Source organism: Bufo bufo, chromosome 2 (genome assembly GCF_905171765.1).
Source record: "Bufo bufo chromosome 2, aBufBuf1.1, whole genome shotgun sequence".
Classification (NCBI taxonomy): domain Eukaryota; kingdom Metazoa; phylum Chordata; class Amphibia; order Anura; family Bufonidae; genus Bufo; species Bufo bufo.
This window is the reverse complement of record NC_053390.1, coordinates 482,094,784-482,112,186: the sequence shown is the minus strand read 5'-3', so window position 1 is coordinate 482,112,186 and position 17,403 is coordinate 482,094,784. Positions and strand designations below refer to the sequence as shown.

Sequence of the window (17,403 nt, the reverse complement as noted above, 5' to 3'; positions counted from 1 at the left end):
TTACAAACATCTCTTCCGGATGCAATGCATTATTCACTAAAGCCCTATTCACTTCTATAAGGCCAGGGCTACGTGAAAAACACAGAATATAGAACATGCTGCGTTTTTTACACAACGCAGAACTGATGCATGAAAACAGACCCATTGAAATTAATGGGTCAGAATTTAGTGCGGGTGCTATGCGTTCATGTCACGTATTGCACCCGTGTGGAAGGGGCCTTACTCTCCTCTATTCTTGATAAAGAAACCAAGTGGAAAATTCAGAACCATCTTCACTCTAAAATATCTAAACCACTTCATCCTTTACATAAATTTCAAGATGGAGTCAATAAGATCCACTATAAGGCCTCATGCACACGACCGTATTTTTTTGCGGTCCGCAAAACGGGGTTCCGTTTTCCCGTGATCCGTGACCGTTTTTTCGTCCGTGGGCCTTCCTTGATTTTTGGAGGATCCACGGACATGAAAAAAAAGTCGTTTTGGTGTCCGCCTGGCCGTGCGGAGCCTAACGGATCCGTCCTGAATTACAATCCAAGTCAATGGGGACGGATCCGTTTGACGTTGACACAATATGGTGCCATTTCAAACGGATCCGTCCTTATTGACTTTCAATGTAAAGTCTGGAGTCCCTTTTATACCATCGGATCGGACTTTTCTCCAATCCGATGGTATATTTTAACTTGAAGCGTCCCCATCACCATGGGAACGCCTCTATGTTAGAATATACAGTCGGATATGAGTTAGATCGTGAAACCTCATTTCCGACAGTATATTCTAACACAGAGGCGTTCCCATGGTGATGGGGACGCTTCTAGTTAGAATATACTACAAACTGTGTACATGACTGCCCCCTGCTGCCTAGCAGCATCCGATCTCTTACAGGGGGCCGTGATCAGCACAATTAACCCCTCAGGTGCCGCACCTGAAGGGGTTAATTGTACTATCATATCCCCCTGTAAGAGATCAGGGCTGCCAGGCAGCAGGGGGCAGACCCCCCCCCCCCTCCCCAGTTTGAATATCATTGGTGGCCAGTGCGGCCCCCCCCCCTTCCTCCCTCTATTGTAATAATTTGTTGGTGGCACAGTGTGCGCCCCCCCCCCTTTCCTCCCTCTATTGTAATAAATCGTTGGTGGCACAGTGTGCGCCCCCCCCCTTCCTCCCTCTATTGTAATAAATCGTTGGTGGCACAGTGTGCGCCCCCCATCGGCCCCCCCTCCCTCTATAGCATTAACAACATTGGTGGCCAGTGTGCGGCCTCTCATCTCCCCCCCCCCCCGATCATTGGTGGCAGCGGGTTACTAGCAATAGTACAATAGTAAAAGATTCATACTTACCTGGGAGCTGCGATGTCTGTGTCCGGCCGGGAGCTCCTCCTACTGGTAAGTGACAGATCATTTAGCAATGCGCCGCACAGAGCTGTCACTTACCAGTAGGTGGAGCTCCCAGCCGGACACGAACATCGCAGCAGCAGCCAGCAGCAGGTAAGTATGAATCTTCTACTATTGTACTATTGCTAAGTAACCATGGCAACCAGGACTGTAGTAGCGTCCTGGTTGCCATGGTTACCGATCGGAGTCCCAGCGATTAAACTGGGACTCCGATCGGAACTCCGCTGCCACTAATGATGGGGGGGGGGGGGGGAGATGGGAGGCCGCACACTGGCCACCAATGTTGTTAATGCTATAGAGGGAGGGGGGCCGATGGGGGGCGCACACTGTGCCACCAACGAATTATTACAATAGAGGGAGGGAGGGGGGGGGGGCGCACACTGTGCCAACGAATTATTACAATAGAGGGAGGGGGGGGCCGCACTGGCCACCAATGATATTCAAACTGGGGAGGGGGGGTCTGCCCCCTGCTGCCTGGCAGCCCTGATCTCTTACAGGGGGATATAATAGTACAATTAACCCTTTCAGGTGCCGCACCTGAAGGGGTTAATTGTGCTGATCACGGCCCCCTGTAAGAGATCAGGGCTGCCAGGCAGCAGGGGGCAGTCTTGTACACAGTTTGTAGTGTATTCTAACTAGAAGCGTCCCCATCACCATGGGAACGCTTCTGTGTTAGAATATACTGTCGGATCTGAGTTTTCACGAAGTGAAAACTTAGATCTGAAAAAGCTTTTATGCAGACGGATCTTTGGATCCGTCTGTATGAAAGTAACCTACGGACACAGATGCCAATCTTGTGTGCATCCGTGTTCTTTCACGGACCCATTGACTTGAATGGGTCCGTGAACCGTTGTCCGTCAAAAAAATAGGACAGGTCTTTTTTTGACGGACAGGATAGACGGATCACGGTCTCGGCTGCAAAACGGTGCATTATCCGATTTTTCCACGGACCCATTGAAAGTCAATGGGTCCGCGAAAAAAAACGGAAAACGGCACAACGGCCACGGATGCACACAACGGTCGTGTGCATGAGGCCTAAATCTTCTCAGCCAGGACTATTACATGGTAACATTTGATCTGGCAAATGCTTATGACCATGTCCCAGTTGACAGGGAAAGTCAAAAATTCCTGTGCACTTCAAATTTTTACAAAAATCATGGTGGATGTAGTGGGGTTTTTTCATCTGAAGGGGATCCTAGTCACCCCTTATCTGGATGACCTAATTGCCGCGGACTCATATCGAAACCTCTTAGTTCATCTTAAAATAGTGGAAGAGACTATCCTCACTGGGCTTGACAATAAATCAAGAGAAATCAAGCCTAATTCCCAGTCAACTAAAAATCTTTTTGGGAGTATTCTTGGACTCTCCCCACCTATCCTCTTTTCTTCCACAAGACCAACAGAAGGCATTAGTAGACTCAGTGAAAGTATTTTGTTCCAAGAAGACAGCCTCGATAAGGGAGATCATGCGTTTGTTGGGCCATCTAACATCAAAAATAACCTTGGTGAATTGGGCTCAGGGTCAAATGAGAATATTAAAGTCCTACCTTCTCTCATCTTGGGACAAACAGCAAAGTTCCTTGGAAAAGAAGGTAAAAATTCCAGATCAAGTAAAAAGGTCGCTCATCTGGTGAATGTTAAAAAAGCATTTGCAGACAGGAGTCCAGGGCCGGCCACAGAATCAAATTACAGTGACCACCGATGCAAGCAGAAAGGGGAGGGGGTCCATACTCTACACAATATGGTTCAAGGAACCTGGAGTCCTCAGATGTCACTATGCTCTTCAAACTGCAGAGTTATTGGCAGTTTTTTTAATCATTTCTGAGCCTGAAACAAATAATCCGAGGTCATTATGTAAAGGTATTCTCCGACAATGCAACAACAGTAGGATACCTAAATAGCCAATACGTAAGTGATTGTCATGAACTTGTAGAAATTTATTATGTTTATCGGACATGCAATCTTTGATACATTATCAATACATTTTATTAACAAAACATAGCTACCCTGAAGGTTTGTATAGGTAGATAACTAAATCAAGCAATTTGTAACTTGCACGTCTTCAGATTAAAAATAAAAAACAATGGCTAAAGCCAAAACAAAAAAAACGGAGGTGAAATTCATAGAATCAAAATAGTAAAAAAAGTATTTTCCTTTGCCTCAAACATTTTTGTATTGCTGTACAATCACATTATATGCAACCACTGATCTTAGATTTACTGTAAGCCATCGGCAGAGACTGTGAATCCTGCCATTTGTTTCATATCTTTCTAATGCAGTTAGAAATACATTTATTAATATTGTATTTGATTTCTTAATGAAGGTCAGGACTGCTCAAGAATTTGTTCGCACGTTCTACACAACTCAGCTAGCTTCACTCGAGCATAGTCAATTCTGTTTAGTGCCATTGTTCCATCCTTGCGTGCACTGTAACTTGAACCTTCATGGGGCTGTCCAGTGGCTACCTGTGAGGGAATATCAAAAGTGTCAAAAAGTATGGAAAAAAAAAAGGCAATTCTTACTTGTGTTTACTACTCAAATACACTTTAACCCCTTCGCTACCAGCACAAACATGGCGCCCGCTCGCACGTGCAACGGGTGTCAAGACCGGCAGGTCTCTGCTGTTTCAAACAGCAGAGACCTGCGGCTAATTACAGGCTTTAGATGCCATGATCAAGTGAGATCACGGCATCTAATTGCGTAAAAAACAGAAGCTCGCGCTTCCGGGAGCGTTACCGGCGTCCTCTGCGGCCAATAGGGATTCCAGTAATTGATTTGAATGGGCTCAGAGGCTGAAAACATTCAAAGTGCAATTCTTACTTTATCCATCAGATGGCAGGACAACATAAGAAATGAGCAATTCTCAATAATAAGTGCAGTTTAAAAATACATTGTTCAAAATTAAAAGATAGATTTTGTAGTCTGCAATATGAGCTTTAAAATCATCACAAAAAAAAACACCAAGCGATCAAAAAGGCGTATGCCCCCCAAAATAGTACCAATCAAACCATCACCTCATCCCCCAAAAAATGAGCCCCTACATAAAACAATCAGGGGGGGGAATAACTATGGCACTCAGAATATGGAGACACTAAAACATGATTTTTTTTGTTTCAAGTATTGTGTTAAAAGTAAAAAAAAAAAAAAGTAGAAAAATCAGGTCTATTAAAATATCACATGATCTAACCTGTAAGGTGAACACTGTAAAAACATTTTTTGTCACCTTACATCACAAAAGTGTACTAACAAGTAGGGTTGCCACGATACCAAAATTTTGATTAGATTTGATTTAGATACCATAAAAAAGTATTGCGATACTCAATACCATTCGATACCACGCGAAAAAAATAAAACCACCAAAAAAGCCACGTGCATTCTGCATTTTATGGAACGTCCGGCCCATAATCGAACAGTCCAATCCTATTTTTTGGGGGGACAAGGTGACAAAAAATGGCGCGCTTTTTTTCTGTTACGGCGTTCACCGCATATGAGATTTTTTTTTATATTTTAATAGGTCGCACTTTTTTGGGTGTGGCGATATGTAATATGTTTATTTATTGTTTATACTGTATATTTTATATGTAAAATTGGTAAAGGGGGTGATTTAAACTTAATATTTATGTGTTTTTTTTAAAAAAAACTTTATTTAATAACTATTAGCCCCCTTAGGGGCTAGAACCTGGGATCTTTCCATCCCTTGTCCTATTCACCCTAATAGAGCTCTATTAGGGTGACTAGACTTCACACTCTCCCTACTGCCCTGTGCTTTGTGCACACAGAAGTAGGGAGCTTGCCATGGCAGCCAGGGCTTCAGTAGCATCATGGCTGCCATGGTAACAGATCAGCGTCCCAGGATTACACTGCTGGGGCTCCGATCACAACTGCCACTGCACCACCAATGAATGGAGGGGACCCTGTGGCCACTGCCATCAATGATTATAATACTGGGGTGGTTGGGGGGGGCGCACTGCGCCACCAATGAAGATAAGTAACCTTTTAATACAAATACAGGAGGCGGGTGCCGGTGGCAGAATCACATAGCCGGCACCTGACCTCTATGACAGGGTTCTGAGATCAGCGGCAATTAACCACTCAGGTGCAGCTCCCTGTCATAGAGGTCGGGTGCCGGCTATGTGATTCTGCTGCCGGCACCCGCCGCCTATATTTGTATTAATGGGTTATCATCATTGGTGGTGTAGTGGTCACAGCCCCTCCCCTCCTCCTCCCGTCTCTCTTCATATTGGCAGCAGCGGAATGGGGGAGGGAGAGACTCCTTCTCCACTGTACTGCTGAGAGCAGCGCACCATGTTCTCTGATATTAGGCTGTGCAGTAGCGCAGCCTAGTATCGGTAAATGTCAAATCTCGGTATCAAATCGATACTGGTACAAATGTATCGATTGGGGGTATAGATAATTCGATACCCGATGCAACCCTAATACCAAGCGATCAAAAAGTCATACACTCGACAAAATAGAACCAATCAAACCGTCATCTCATCCCGCAAAAACTGAGACCCTACCTAAGACAACAGCCCAAAAAAAAAAACAAAAAAAAAAAAAACAAACAAACTATGGCTCTCAGAATATTAAGACAAAATGCTTTTATTGTGTAAAACTTAAATTTAAAAAAGTATACATATTAGGTATTGCCGCATCCGTAACAACCTGCTGTATAAAAATATCACATGATCTAACCCCTGAGGTGAACACTGTAAAAAAAAAAAAGTGTGTCAAAAGAGCTTTTTGTCACCTTACATCACAAAAAGTGTAATACCAAGTGATCAAAAAGTCATATTAGCCCCAAAATGGTACCAATTATCTCATTCCACAAAAAATGAGACCCTACCTAAGACAATCGCCCAAAAAATAAAAAAAAAACTATGGCTCTCAGAATATGGAAACACTAAAACATGATTTTTTTTTGTTTACAAAATGCTTTTATTGTGTAAAACTTAAATTAAAAAAAGTACACATATTAGGTATTGCCGAGTCTGTAACAACCTTCTGTATAAAAAATCACATGAACTAACCCCTCAGGAAGACACCGTAAAAAAAAAAAAAAAAAAAAAGTAAAAAAAAAAATTTTTTTTGTCACATTACATGACAAAAAGTAATACCAAGCGATCAAAAAGTAATTTGCACCCTAAAATATTACCAGTCATCTCATCTAGGGTTGTTGCGGGTATCGAAATTTCGATACCCAATCGATACTTTTACCGGGATTTCCGTTTTTTCGATACTGGGCTGCGCTTCTGCGCAGTCTAGTATCTCTGAACATGAGCGCGCTGCTATCGGCGCGCTCATGTTCTCTCTCAGCAGCACGGGGAGAAGGAAGCTGTCCTCCCTCCCCCTGGGCTGCTGCCGCTGCCACCAATGAGAAGAGAGGGGCGGAGGAGGGGCGGCAATGAGAAGAGAGGGGCGGAGGAGGGGCGGCAATGAGAAGAGAGGGGGTGGAGGAGGGGCGGCAATGAGAAGAGAGGGGCGGAGGAGGGGCGGCAATGAGAAGAGAGGGGCGGAGGAGGGGCGGGCGCACTGCGCCACCAATGATAGGATTACTATCGGAGCGATGGGAGGAGACATCAGCTTCACTAGTGGGCGTTCCTTTTCCCTGCGCTGCGATTGGACAGCGCTACAGCCAGGGAGAAGGAACGCCCACTAGTGAAGCTGATGTCTCCTCCCATCGCTCCGATAGTAATCAGCAGCATGTGGAGCAGGAGAGGAGACAGTAATGGGGCACTGCGGGCGAACGGAGCGGCGCCCAGGACTAAATGGTGAGTGCTGAGACATCGCTGGGCGCCGCTCTGTGTGGCCTAATAGTGAAAGTCTGGACTCATATACAGTAGTCAGTCTTTAACACATACAGGAGGCGGGTGCCGGCAGCAGAATCGCATTGCCGGCACCCTGCCCCTGACAGGGAGCTGCGATCAGCGGCAGTTAACTGCCGCTGATCTGCTAGTACCCGCCTCCTGTATAAAGGGGTAAAATCATTGGTGGTGCAGTGTGCCCCCCCCCCCTCAATCCCCCCATCCCATTAAAATCATTGGTGGCACAGTGCGCCGGCCCCTCTCAACCCTCCAGTATTAAAATCATTGGTGGCAGTGGCCACAGGGACCTCTCCACTCCCCCTCATTGGTGGTGCAGTGGCAGCTTCTGATCGGAGCCCCAGCTGTGTAAGCCTGGGGCTCCGATCGGTTACCATGGCAGCCAGGACGCTACAGAAGCCCTGGTTGCCATGGTAACATCCCTGATGCTGTGTGCACAAAGCACAGAGCAGCAGGGACAGTGTGGAGTCCTATTCACCCTGATAGAGATCTATCAGGGTGAATAGGAAAAGGGATGAAAGATCCCAGGTTCTAGCCCCTAAGGGGGGAAATAGTTATTAAATAAAAAGTGAAAAAAACAAAAAACACTAAAATATGAAGTATAAATCACCCCCCTTTTCCCAATTTCACATATAAAATATATAAATAAACATATTACATCGCCACGTCAGAAAAGTCCAAACTATTAAAATATAAAAAAAAAATCTAGGTGGTGAATGCCGGAACAGAAAAAATAAAATAAAAACTGCGCGATTCGCCATTTTTAAAAATGAGGAATGCACGTGGCTTTTTTTGTTTATTTTTTTCGCGTGGTATCGAATGGTATCGAGTATCGCAATACTTTTTCATGGTATCGAAACCGAATCAAAAATTTGGTATCGCAACAACTCTAATCTCATCCCACAAAAAATAAGACCTACCCAAGACAATTACCCCCCCCCAAAAAAAAAAAACTATGGCTTTCAGAATATGGAGACACTAAAAAATATAATGTAAAACAAACAAAAAAAGTAGACATATTTGGTATTGTCGCGTCTGTAACAACCTGCTCTATAAAAATAGCACATGATCTAACCTGTCAGATGAACATTGTAAATAACAAAAAATAAAAACGGTGCCAAAACAGCTATATTTTGTTACCTTGCCTCACAAAAAGTATAATATAGAGCAACCAAAAATCATATGTACCCTAAAATACTACTAACAAAACTGCTACTTTATCCCGTAGTTTCCAAAATCGGGTCACTTTTTTGGAGTTTCTACTCTATTGGTGCATCAGGGGGTCTTCAAATATGACATGGCAACTTAAAAATTATCCCAGTGAAATCTGCCCTCCAAAAACCACATGGCGCTCTTTTCCTTCTGCGCTCTGCTGTGTGCCCGTACAGCAGTTTACGATTACAAATCGGGTGTTCCTGTAAACGGCAGAATCAGGGTAATAAATATTGAGTTTTGTTGGGCTGTTAACCCTTGCTTTGCTTGTGGAAAAAAAATGGATTAAAGTAGAAAATCTGCCAAAAAAAGTGATATTCTGAAATTTCATCTACATTTTTATCTAATTCTTGTGGAACACCTAAAGGGTTAACAAAGTTTGTAAAATCAGTTTTGAATACCTTGAGGGGTGTAGTTTCTAAAATGGGGTCATTTATGGGGAGTTTCTATTATGTAAGCCCCACAAAGTGACTTCAGACCTGAATTGGTCGTTAAAAAGTGGGTTTTGGAAATTCTGAAAAACCCTTCTAAACGTCCCCAAAAAATAAAATGGCATTCAAAAAATGATCCAAACAAAGTAGACATATGGGAAATGTAAAGTAATAACTATTATATGAGGTATCACTATCTGTTTTAAAAGCAGAGAAATAGAAATTTGGAAAGTTGCGAATATTTCCAATTTTTTTGTAAATATTTTTTTTTATAAAAATGAAAAATATTTACTGAAATTTACCACTATCATGAAGTGGTAAATTTGTCACGAGAAAACAATCTCAGAATGACTTGCATAAGTGAAAGTGTTCCAAAGTTATTACCACATAAAGTGACATGTCAAGTTTCCAAAAAACAGCCTCATAGCTATCACCTTGACTGAAAACGCTCAAACTATTAAAATATTTTTCCAATATGGCGAATGGCGTAATGGAAAAAAGGGTCAAAATGGTCAATATACCATTTTTTTTATTGCTTCTCTTACCCCAAAAAAAAGTAATAAAATGTGATCAAAAAGTCACACACTCCAAAATGGTATTAATAAAAACTAAAGATTGTCCTGCAAAAAATGAGCCCAGACACAGCTTAGTAGATATAACTGTAAAAATAGTTATGTCGGTCAGAATATGGTGATGTTAAAAAAAAAAAAAAAAAAATTCTCTAAAGTTTATATTTTTACACTATTTAGACTAGGGATGAGCAAATAGACTTTGGATGAAACATCCGAGGTCGATTTGCATAAAACGTTGTTAGAATACTGTACGGAGCGAGCACTCTATAAGTATTAGAATGTATTGGCCCCTATGAGCTGTAGTTATTACTCTGCGAAGTCTAAGGAGAGCCTCTTGGAGCAATGAGGGAGTTGCTGTTACATCTAGAAGCTCTGCCTTCTCTGCAACTGCCGCAGCCTGTGTAATTTGATTGACAGGGCCAGTCAGTGTAAACGTCATCACACCGGACCCTGCCAAAGAACAGAGGGTGGAGCAGATGCAGAGAGAGCTGAGCCTCCACTACTCCTAAAAATGATTTGCATATATAAAAAATTCACTTTTCTCAGCAATGTGGACACACGGGACCAACACAGATACCTTTAGCTCCTATGTGCACATGTAACAAGTCAGCAAGTTTCAGCTCCACATTACCACAGTCTGTCCTGTCCATCTTCTCTGTACTCCATGTCTCCCCATGAACGCCATTCCCACAGAGCTAAAGTTCTTATCAGCTGTATTCAGGATCATAAGCCCTGACAAGCAGAGCAGAGAGAAGGATGAGGCAGCTCTTCAGCTCAGTGTTGTGAAGTAACTTATCCTTCTTTGTGACTAGGACAGGTTTTGTGTGTACTAATAGGACAGCGGACATTTTTTTTGTTTCTCCTAATTGTTCCCTAGACAAAACGAGCCGTTATAACTAATGAAAGGTATTTGGGAATATATTTATAATAAAGTAATATTTAAAGGGTTTCTGTCACCCCACAAAACTCATATTTTTTTTTTTTGGATAGTTATATTCCTTATAGCGCGATATAGGAGAATATAATAGTCTTACTTACTTTCATGCGGCCGATTCTTTAGAAAAGGAAGTTTTATAATATGCAAATCAGGGCTCTACCAGCAAGTAGGGCGTCTACTTGCTGGTAGCCGCAGCAGAAATCCGCCCCCCCCCTCTTGTTGAATGACATGGCCAGCCGTGGTCTTCTCCTCCGGCCGGGCCCTGTCAGTATTTCAAAAATCGCGCGCCTCTGGTCATTCGGCGCAGGCGCTCTGAGATGAGGAGGCTCGTCTCCTCAGCACTCCCTCAGTGCGCCTGCGCCGATGACATCACCGAAAGAGAAGTATAACTATCCAACAAAAAAAAAAAAAGAGTTTTGTGGGGTGACAGAAACCCTTTAAGTATTTTGATTTTCTTAATTCCTGGAGAACCCCTTTAAGGGGAAGATTTACACAACTGAAACTTAGTTACCCATAGTGTGCTGTGCTATGCTGCTCGTATAGCACCCATTCACTGCTATGGAGTTTAAGGAAACAGTGGAGCACTGTCCACTCAGCCATGTGTGTAACTTCATCCATCCCAGAACAGTGTTTACTGTGGGTTATTCCCATCTGAGCAATAAGAAGTTAGATCAACCCCTTTAAGTTTGTTGTTTCAATTGCCTGTTACGGAACAATAAAAAGAATCAGGAGAAAATAAACACTTGTGATTTCTAAAAGATCATGCAGATCATAAAATCGTATAAACTATTACACTCTGCTTTTAACTTTTGTTGATACTGACTGGTTGCTGCAGCATGAGGGAACCTTTGCCTATGATTGGCTCTCCTGGAAAGAGACTTTAAAAGACAAGGGGTTTCAGATTATTGCACCACCACCAAGTAGCAACAGGTTTGGTGCTATGTTAAGCCATGTTAAAATATGTATATCATGTAAATACACTATCTCCACCAATTCCACTTTCACAAATACATGTGCTAGTGCCAGCGTGCAGAGTTCCAGGAAAGAAAATAAGAAATGGCTTTTGTTTTTACAAAAGCCATGCAAAATTCTCCCTATTTTAGGAGCAGCAGCATCAGTACAGTGATGGACCAGACAGACAAGACAGATATGTATTAGTGTGTAGGAGTAGTAGTATTGGCAGCTGGGGCAGTAGTAGCTACAGAGGCAGCAGTACACTATGGGACATGATGGACAGGCAGACAGTAACAGTGGCATCATTGTGCTGGTTATAAATAGCCACAGCCTAAATGGCTGATCTATTCATTAGCATTAGCCAGAGGCGTGTGAAAATCCTCACTGATCCATGCATGATTAAATTTACACAAATTAAATTTTGTCCACACTTAGAGGACAATTTTATCACCTTCGGTGTGACAATACCACCTGCCACACTGAATACCCTCTCTAAGAGTATACTGGAGGCTAAACTGTCTTGACTGATGGCAGGGCTCAAGGTATGTGCTAGAGAAAGAGCAAAGTTCAGGTACAACTGAACCTGGTTGTTCAGGTGACGTGTATCTATTTGCTGATGTGCGTCAGGTTGATGCGATGGTCGAAAAAATTGTTCTACAATGTTCAACAAACTGTACTGTGTGCTGCTGGTGCTTCTGCTACTTGTTGCAGTGGCAGAAGTGGTGACTCAACAGGGGGTAGAGAAGGGCCTTCTGGTCAGACAAATGCAGGCAGGCGTTGGCTCATATCCATTGAAGAGCACATAGAGAAAGGAGAGAAGCATCTGGTGTAAGAACCAGACTGGCACAGCAGTGGAGATGTCAATAGCACCTGAACTCATTGCTACCACTGATCCAACGGGCCTTGAAAGACACGTACTGTCCCAAACTGTAATTGCTGCTCCATGTGTAGATGGTGGAGTGCAATAGTGACAATTCCAAGGAGTGGCCTATGTTCTCCACTATGGGAGGTAAAAATGAAATTGAAAAAACTAAAACTATAATTAAAATAACGTTTTAAAATTTAAATTTCATCTAGTGTCTGCAAAATTAAAAAGAAAATTCAATTTTAATTTTCTTTTCCAACTCCAGTGTGGGTAATAACTGCCAAAAATAAATGTAAAAATAAATAGCCTTTTTCATTTTAAATTTCCACTTTACCACACCCTATAGCATACCCAGATCACAAAAAAAAAGCGACCATATGTAAGCAAAAAATATACACTTTTTTAGAACACCACAATAAAACACATATAATGGAGTCTTACATCATTAGATAGAGTAAAACAGGTATAAAAGAGGGACACAGGACTTCCCCTGACGAAGCCATCTGGCGAGGCGAAATGTGTAGGATAAATGAGGGACACTGGATGGGTGATGTGACCGTTAATACATTTGTTTACAATTGAATGAGCTACTATATGTGGTTCCTGGTCTACCTGAGGCACTATTGCTATGTACTTTACTAGGCTCTTTGCCTGTGTGTGGAAACCTGCTGTAGTATCCTTAATTTTTTGTTACTAATTTAGGGTAGCGTTTACACTTGTGTATTTATTTAATTACATTTGCTGCTTCCCCTATATGTATCACATTTATCGGTCCCCTCCCCCCTATGTCCCTCTTTTATACCTGTTTTACTCCATCCAATGATGTAAGACTCCATTATATGTGTTTTATTGTGTTGTTCTAATAAAGTATATATTTTTTGCTTACAAATGGTCGCTTTTTTTGGGGTGATCTGGGTATGCACATAGTGGTGTTATAGGTTGTGATTTAATCAATATATGTGGCCCTCATAGGTTGTCTGTGAAGGTTTTTGTAAATTTCCACTTTGTCAATTAATTCTCCTCTTCCTATAGCGGGTTTTTCATATCAAAATCATAAATCAAATGAAAACACCATGTAGAAGCTGAAAATGGTAGATTGAGATTTCAATTTAATCTCTTGCAGGCATTTTCCCTGCTGTGAGGAATGTGGAATTATGATCTAATGCCAGTCATGATCTAATTCCAGCCATTTGCTGCGAAATAACAAAGGGAGTGAACTCCGCAGGGGTCCTGGCTTCAAGCAGGCCACAGGCGTACAATTCACACCTCACTCAGCCAGCACGGAGGCCAACTCATCCTACAGGAAAACCCTCCTGTAAGGGGTCTCAGCTATTACCCAGATCACTAAAATCCATCAGACATCATGGAACTGGGGATTTATAAGGAATTACGAATTGCCCACCCATCACAGGCTTAACCTCTTCAGGACACAGGGCGTACAGGTACGCCCTTATGTCCTGGTACTTAAGGACACAGGGCGTACCTGTACGCCCTGTGTATTTCTGATCACCGCCGCACAGCGGGCGGTGATCGGAAGCCGGTGCCTGCTCAAATCATTGAGCAGGCACTTCTGCTAAATGTCCGAGGGGGTCCCGTGAATTCAGACCTGCGGTTTGCGTCTTTTACCTATTGCGGCGGCGGGCGGTGCCATCGGGTCCCCATGCGGCTGTGGGGGGGACCCGATGGCATGGAAGGCAGCGCAATGTCTAAGGAAGGCATCGCGCTGCCTTCCTGTGACGTGCCTGCGAGATCCAGCCCCCTGGATCTCACAGGCCGGAAGCTGTATGAGTAATAGATTTTTGTGGAATATAGTGGCTCACCCCACTTGTCACTATGGTAATGGTGCCCTGCTGTAAGTGATTCACCTAATCTCTTGATTTGAATAATTATATATTGATCAGCAGGCACTCACCATCTGTATTTCACATATATAACACATTTATAAAAATTATTACCGTATTTTTCGCCCCATAGGACGCACGTTTTCTCCTCCCAAAATGGGGGAAAAATGCCTCTGCGTCTTAAGGGGCGAATGCTGGCAGTTTTACATCGCTGGCTGCGATGTATGCGAGTCTGCGGGGGGAGGAGAAGCTGGGGGCCGGCAATAGCGGCGGGGCGGTGCAGTCAGTGTACTATAGCCCCGCCCCGCCGGTATGCTAATATAAAATGTTGTATTCAATTAATAGTTATTAAACATGCCCCCTCACTCCTAATATTACCGTACATCCTAACCGCTTCAGTAGAATGCAGGCAGGCAGGCTGGGCGGGCGGCAGCGTAACTCCCTGATGTCACGTGCCTGCGCCGCCTACTTTATGAATGAAGCAGGCGGCGCAGGCAAGTGACGTCAGAGTGACGCGCAGGCCGCCCGGCCTGCCTGCGTTGTACTGAAGCGGTTAGGATGTACGGTACTATTAGGAGTTGGGGGGCATGTGTAATAACTTTTAATTGAATAAGACATTTTATATTTGTATACTGGAGCGGCGAGAGGGGATCTGTGGATGACATTTTTATGGGGGACATCTGTGGATGGCACAGTTATGGGCTGGTGGGGTCTGTGGATGGCACTGTTATGGGCTGGGGGGGTCTGTGGATGGTACTGTTACGGGTTGGGGGGTCTGTGGATGGCACATATATAACAGTGCCATCCACAGATCCCCCCTGTAACAGTGCCAGCCACAGATCCCCCCCCATAACAGTGTCCGTCACAGATCCCCCCCCTATAACAGTGTCCGTCATCCACAGATCCCCCCTGTAACAGTGTCAGTCATCCACAGATCCCCCCTGTAACAGTGCCAGCCACAGATCCCTCCTGTAACAGTGCAAGCCAGAAATCCCCCCCCCCCCATAACAGTGTCCGTCACAGATCCCCCCTATAACAGTGTCCGTCATCCACAGATCCCCCCCTATAACAGTGTCCGTCATCCACAGATCCCCCCATAACAGTGTCCGTCATCCACAGATCCACCAATAACAGTGTCAGTCATCCACAGATCCCCCATAACAGTGTCAGTCATCCACAGATCCCCCCATAACAGTGTCAGTCATCCACAGATCCCCCCATAACAGTGTCCATCATCCACAGATCCCCCCATAACAGTGTCCGTCATCCACAGATCCCCAGTAACAGTGCCATCCACAGACCACCATTAGTTCCAAACCCACCAAAAGCACACCTTTTGGTTAAAAAATTTTTTTTTCTTATTTTCCTCCCCAAAAACCTAGGTGCGTCTTATGGGCCGGTGCGTCTTATAGGGCGAAAAATACGGTAATTTGATAAAATTTGATAACAGTCTAAAATATAAATAAATAACCTAAAACTTTGAAATCACTTTACATACAAAATTATACACTAAAACATAAACTTTGACCATAAATGACCAACTTCAAAAGGAGTAGAATCTTCAATATTGACAAAAATCGAGCAATAACAGAATCAAATAAAACATCGAATGAACTGATCGAATAAATTATCGCATAGAGTTATTCAGATAAAATTTTCCAAGTAAAATATTGAATAATGTTTCAAGCATATATTTATCATCCAGAGTATATGTTATCTCTATGTCCTTGTTGGGATTGCTTGCAAGTCTATACAAAGTTCCATACAAAAAAGTGCGTAATTGCAATGATTACCGTATATTAATCCAAAGACCGTATAGTCTTTTAGCGTTAATGGCTTTGGTTTATACACTGAAAATTCAATTGGGACAGTCTGGCTGTATAGTTGTGATCAATGTGTCTTTCGAAATAACAGTGCGATTTTACTTATATAGGACTAAATAGTCGATTGTTTGCACTTATATAAGATTTGATGGTGCTTACTGCAGAGGCGTCCCTCCCGCAGTACAGCTACTTACCCAATCAAGAACTTTTGACCGATACTCTTGTGGTACTCAGCTGTTGGCGTCCCACGTGGTGGTGTGTGGACAGGTGTTTTCTCTATGGAAGAGATTCTGGAGGAAAGACGAAGTTGTCTTTTATATTTCCAACTTTTTCGAATGTGCACTGCTTGATCCTGCAGGATATATTCTTATGGTAGTTTGGTTCCTTTAGCTCGCCAGACGCGTTTCGAGGTGAATGAAGCAGGCGGCGCAGGCAAGTGACGTCAGAGAGTGACGCGCGGGCCGCCCAGCCTGCCTGCGTTGTACTGAAGCGGTTAGGATGTACGGTACTATTAGGAGTTGGGGGGCATGTGTAATAACTTTTAATTGAATAAGACATTTTATATTTGTATACTGGAGCGGCGGGAGTGGGGGGATCTGTGGATGACATTTTTATGGAGGACATCTGTGGATGGCACAGTTATGGGCTGGGGGGGGGGTCTGTGGATGGCACTGTTATGGGCTGGGGGGGGTCTGTGGATGGCACATATATAACAGTGCCATCCACAGATCCCCCCTGTAACAGTGCCAGCCACAGATACCCCCTGTAACAGTGCCAGCCACAGATCCCCCCTGTAACAGTGCAAGCCACAGATCCCCCCTGTAACAGTGCAAGCCACAGATCCCCCCTGTAACAGTGCAAGCCACAGATCCCCCCCCCATAACAGTGTCCGTCACAGATCCCCCCCCCATAACAGTGTCCGCCATCCACAGATCCCCCCCATAACAGTGTCAGTCATCCACAGATCCCCCCTGTAACAGTGCCATCCACAGATCCCCCCTGTAACAGTGCCATCCACAGATCCCCCCTGTAACAGTGCCATCCACAGATCCCCCCTGTAACAGTGCCATCCACAGATCCCTCCTGTAACAGTGCCAGCCAGAAATCCCCCCCTATAACAGTGTCCGTCATCCACAGATCCCCCCCATAACAGTGTCCGTCATCCACAGATCCACCAATAACAGTGTCAGTCATCCACAGATCCCCCCATAACAGTGTCCGTCATCCACAGATCCCCCCATAACAGTGTCAGTCATCCACAGATCCCCCCATAACAGTGTCCGTCATCCACAGATCCCCAGTAATAGTGCCATCCACAGACCACCATTAGTTCCAAACCCACCAAAAGCACACCTTTTGGTTAAAAATATTTTTCTTATTTTTCTCCCCAAAAACCTAGGTGCGTCTTATGGGCCGGTGCGTCTTATAGGGCGAAAAATACGGTAATTTGATAAAATTTAATAACAGTCTAAAATATAAATAAATAACCTAAAACTTTGAAATCACTTTACATACAACATTATACACTAAACATAAACTTTGACCATAAATGACCAAC

General features: G+C 43.7%; 1 protein-coding gene across 1 annotated transcript in view; it reads right to left on the bottom strand.

Annotated features, from left to right (window-relative positions):
- Positions 1-3,431: 3,431 nt before the first annotated feature.
- The window catches only part of MED11 (mediator complex subunit 11), a 62,307-nt gene continuing 48,335 nt past the window's right edge, over positions 3,432-17,403 (bottom strand). Inside the window, exon 4 of the mRNA XM_040420426.1 lies at positions 3,432-3,853. Within this exon, the coding sequence (XP_040276360.1) occupies positions 3,713-3,853 (141 nt within the window). The 3' untranslated portion in view covers positions 3,432-3,712. The remainder of the gene's footprint in view (positions 3,854-17,403) is intronic.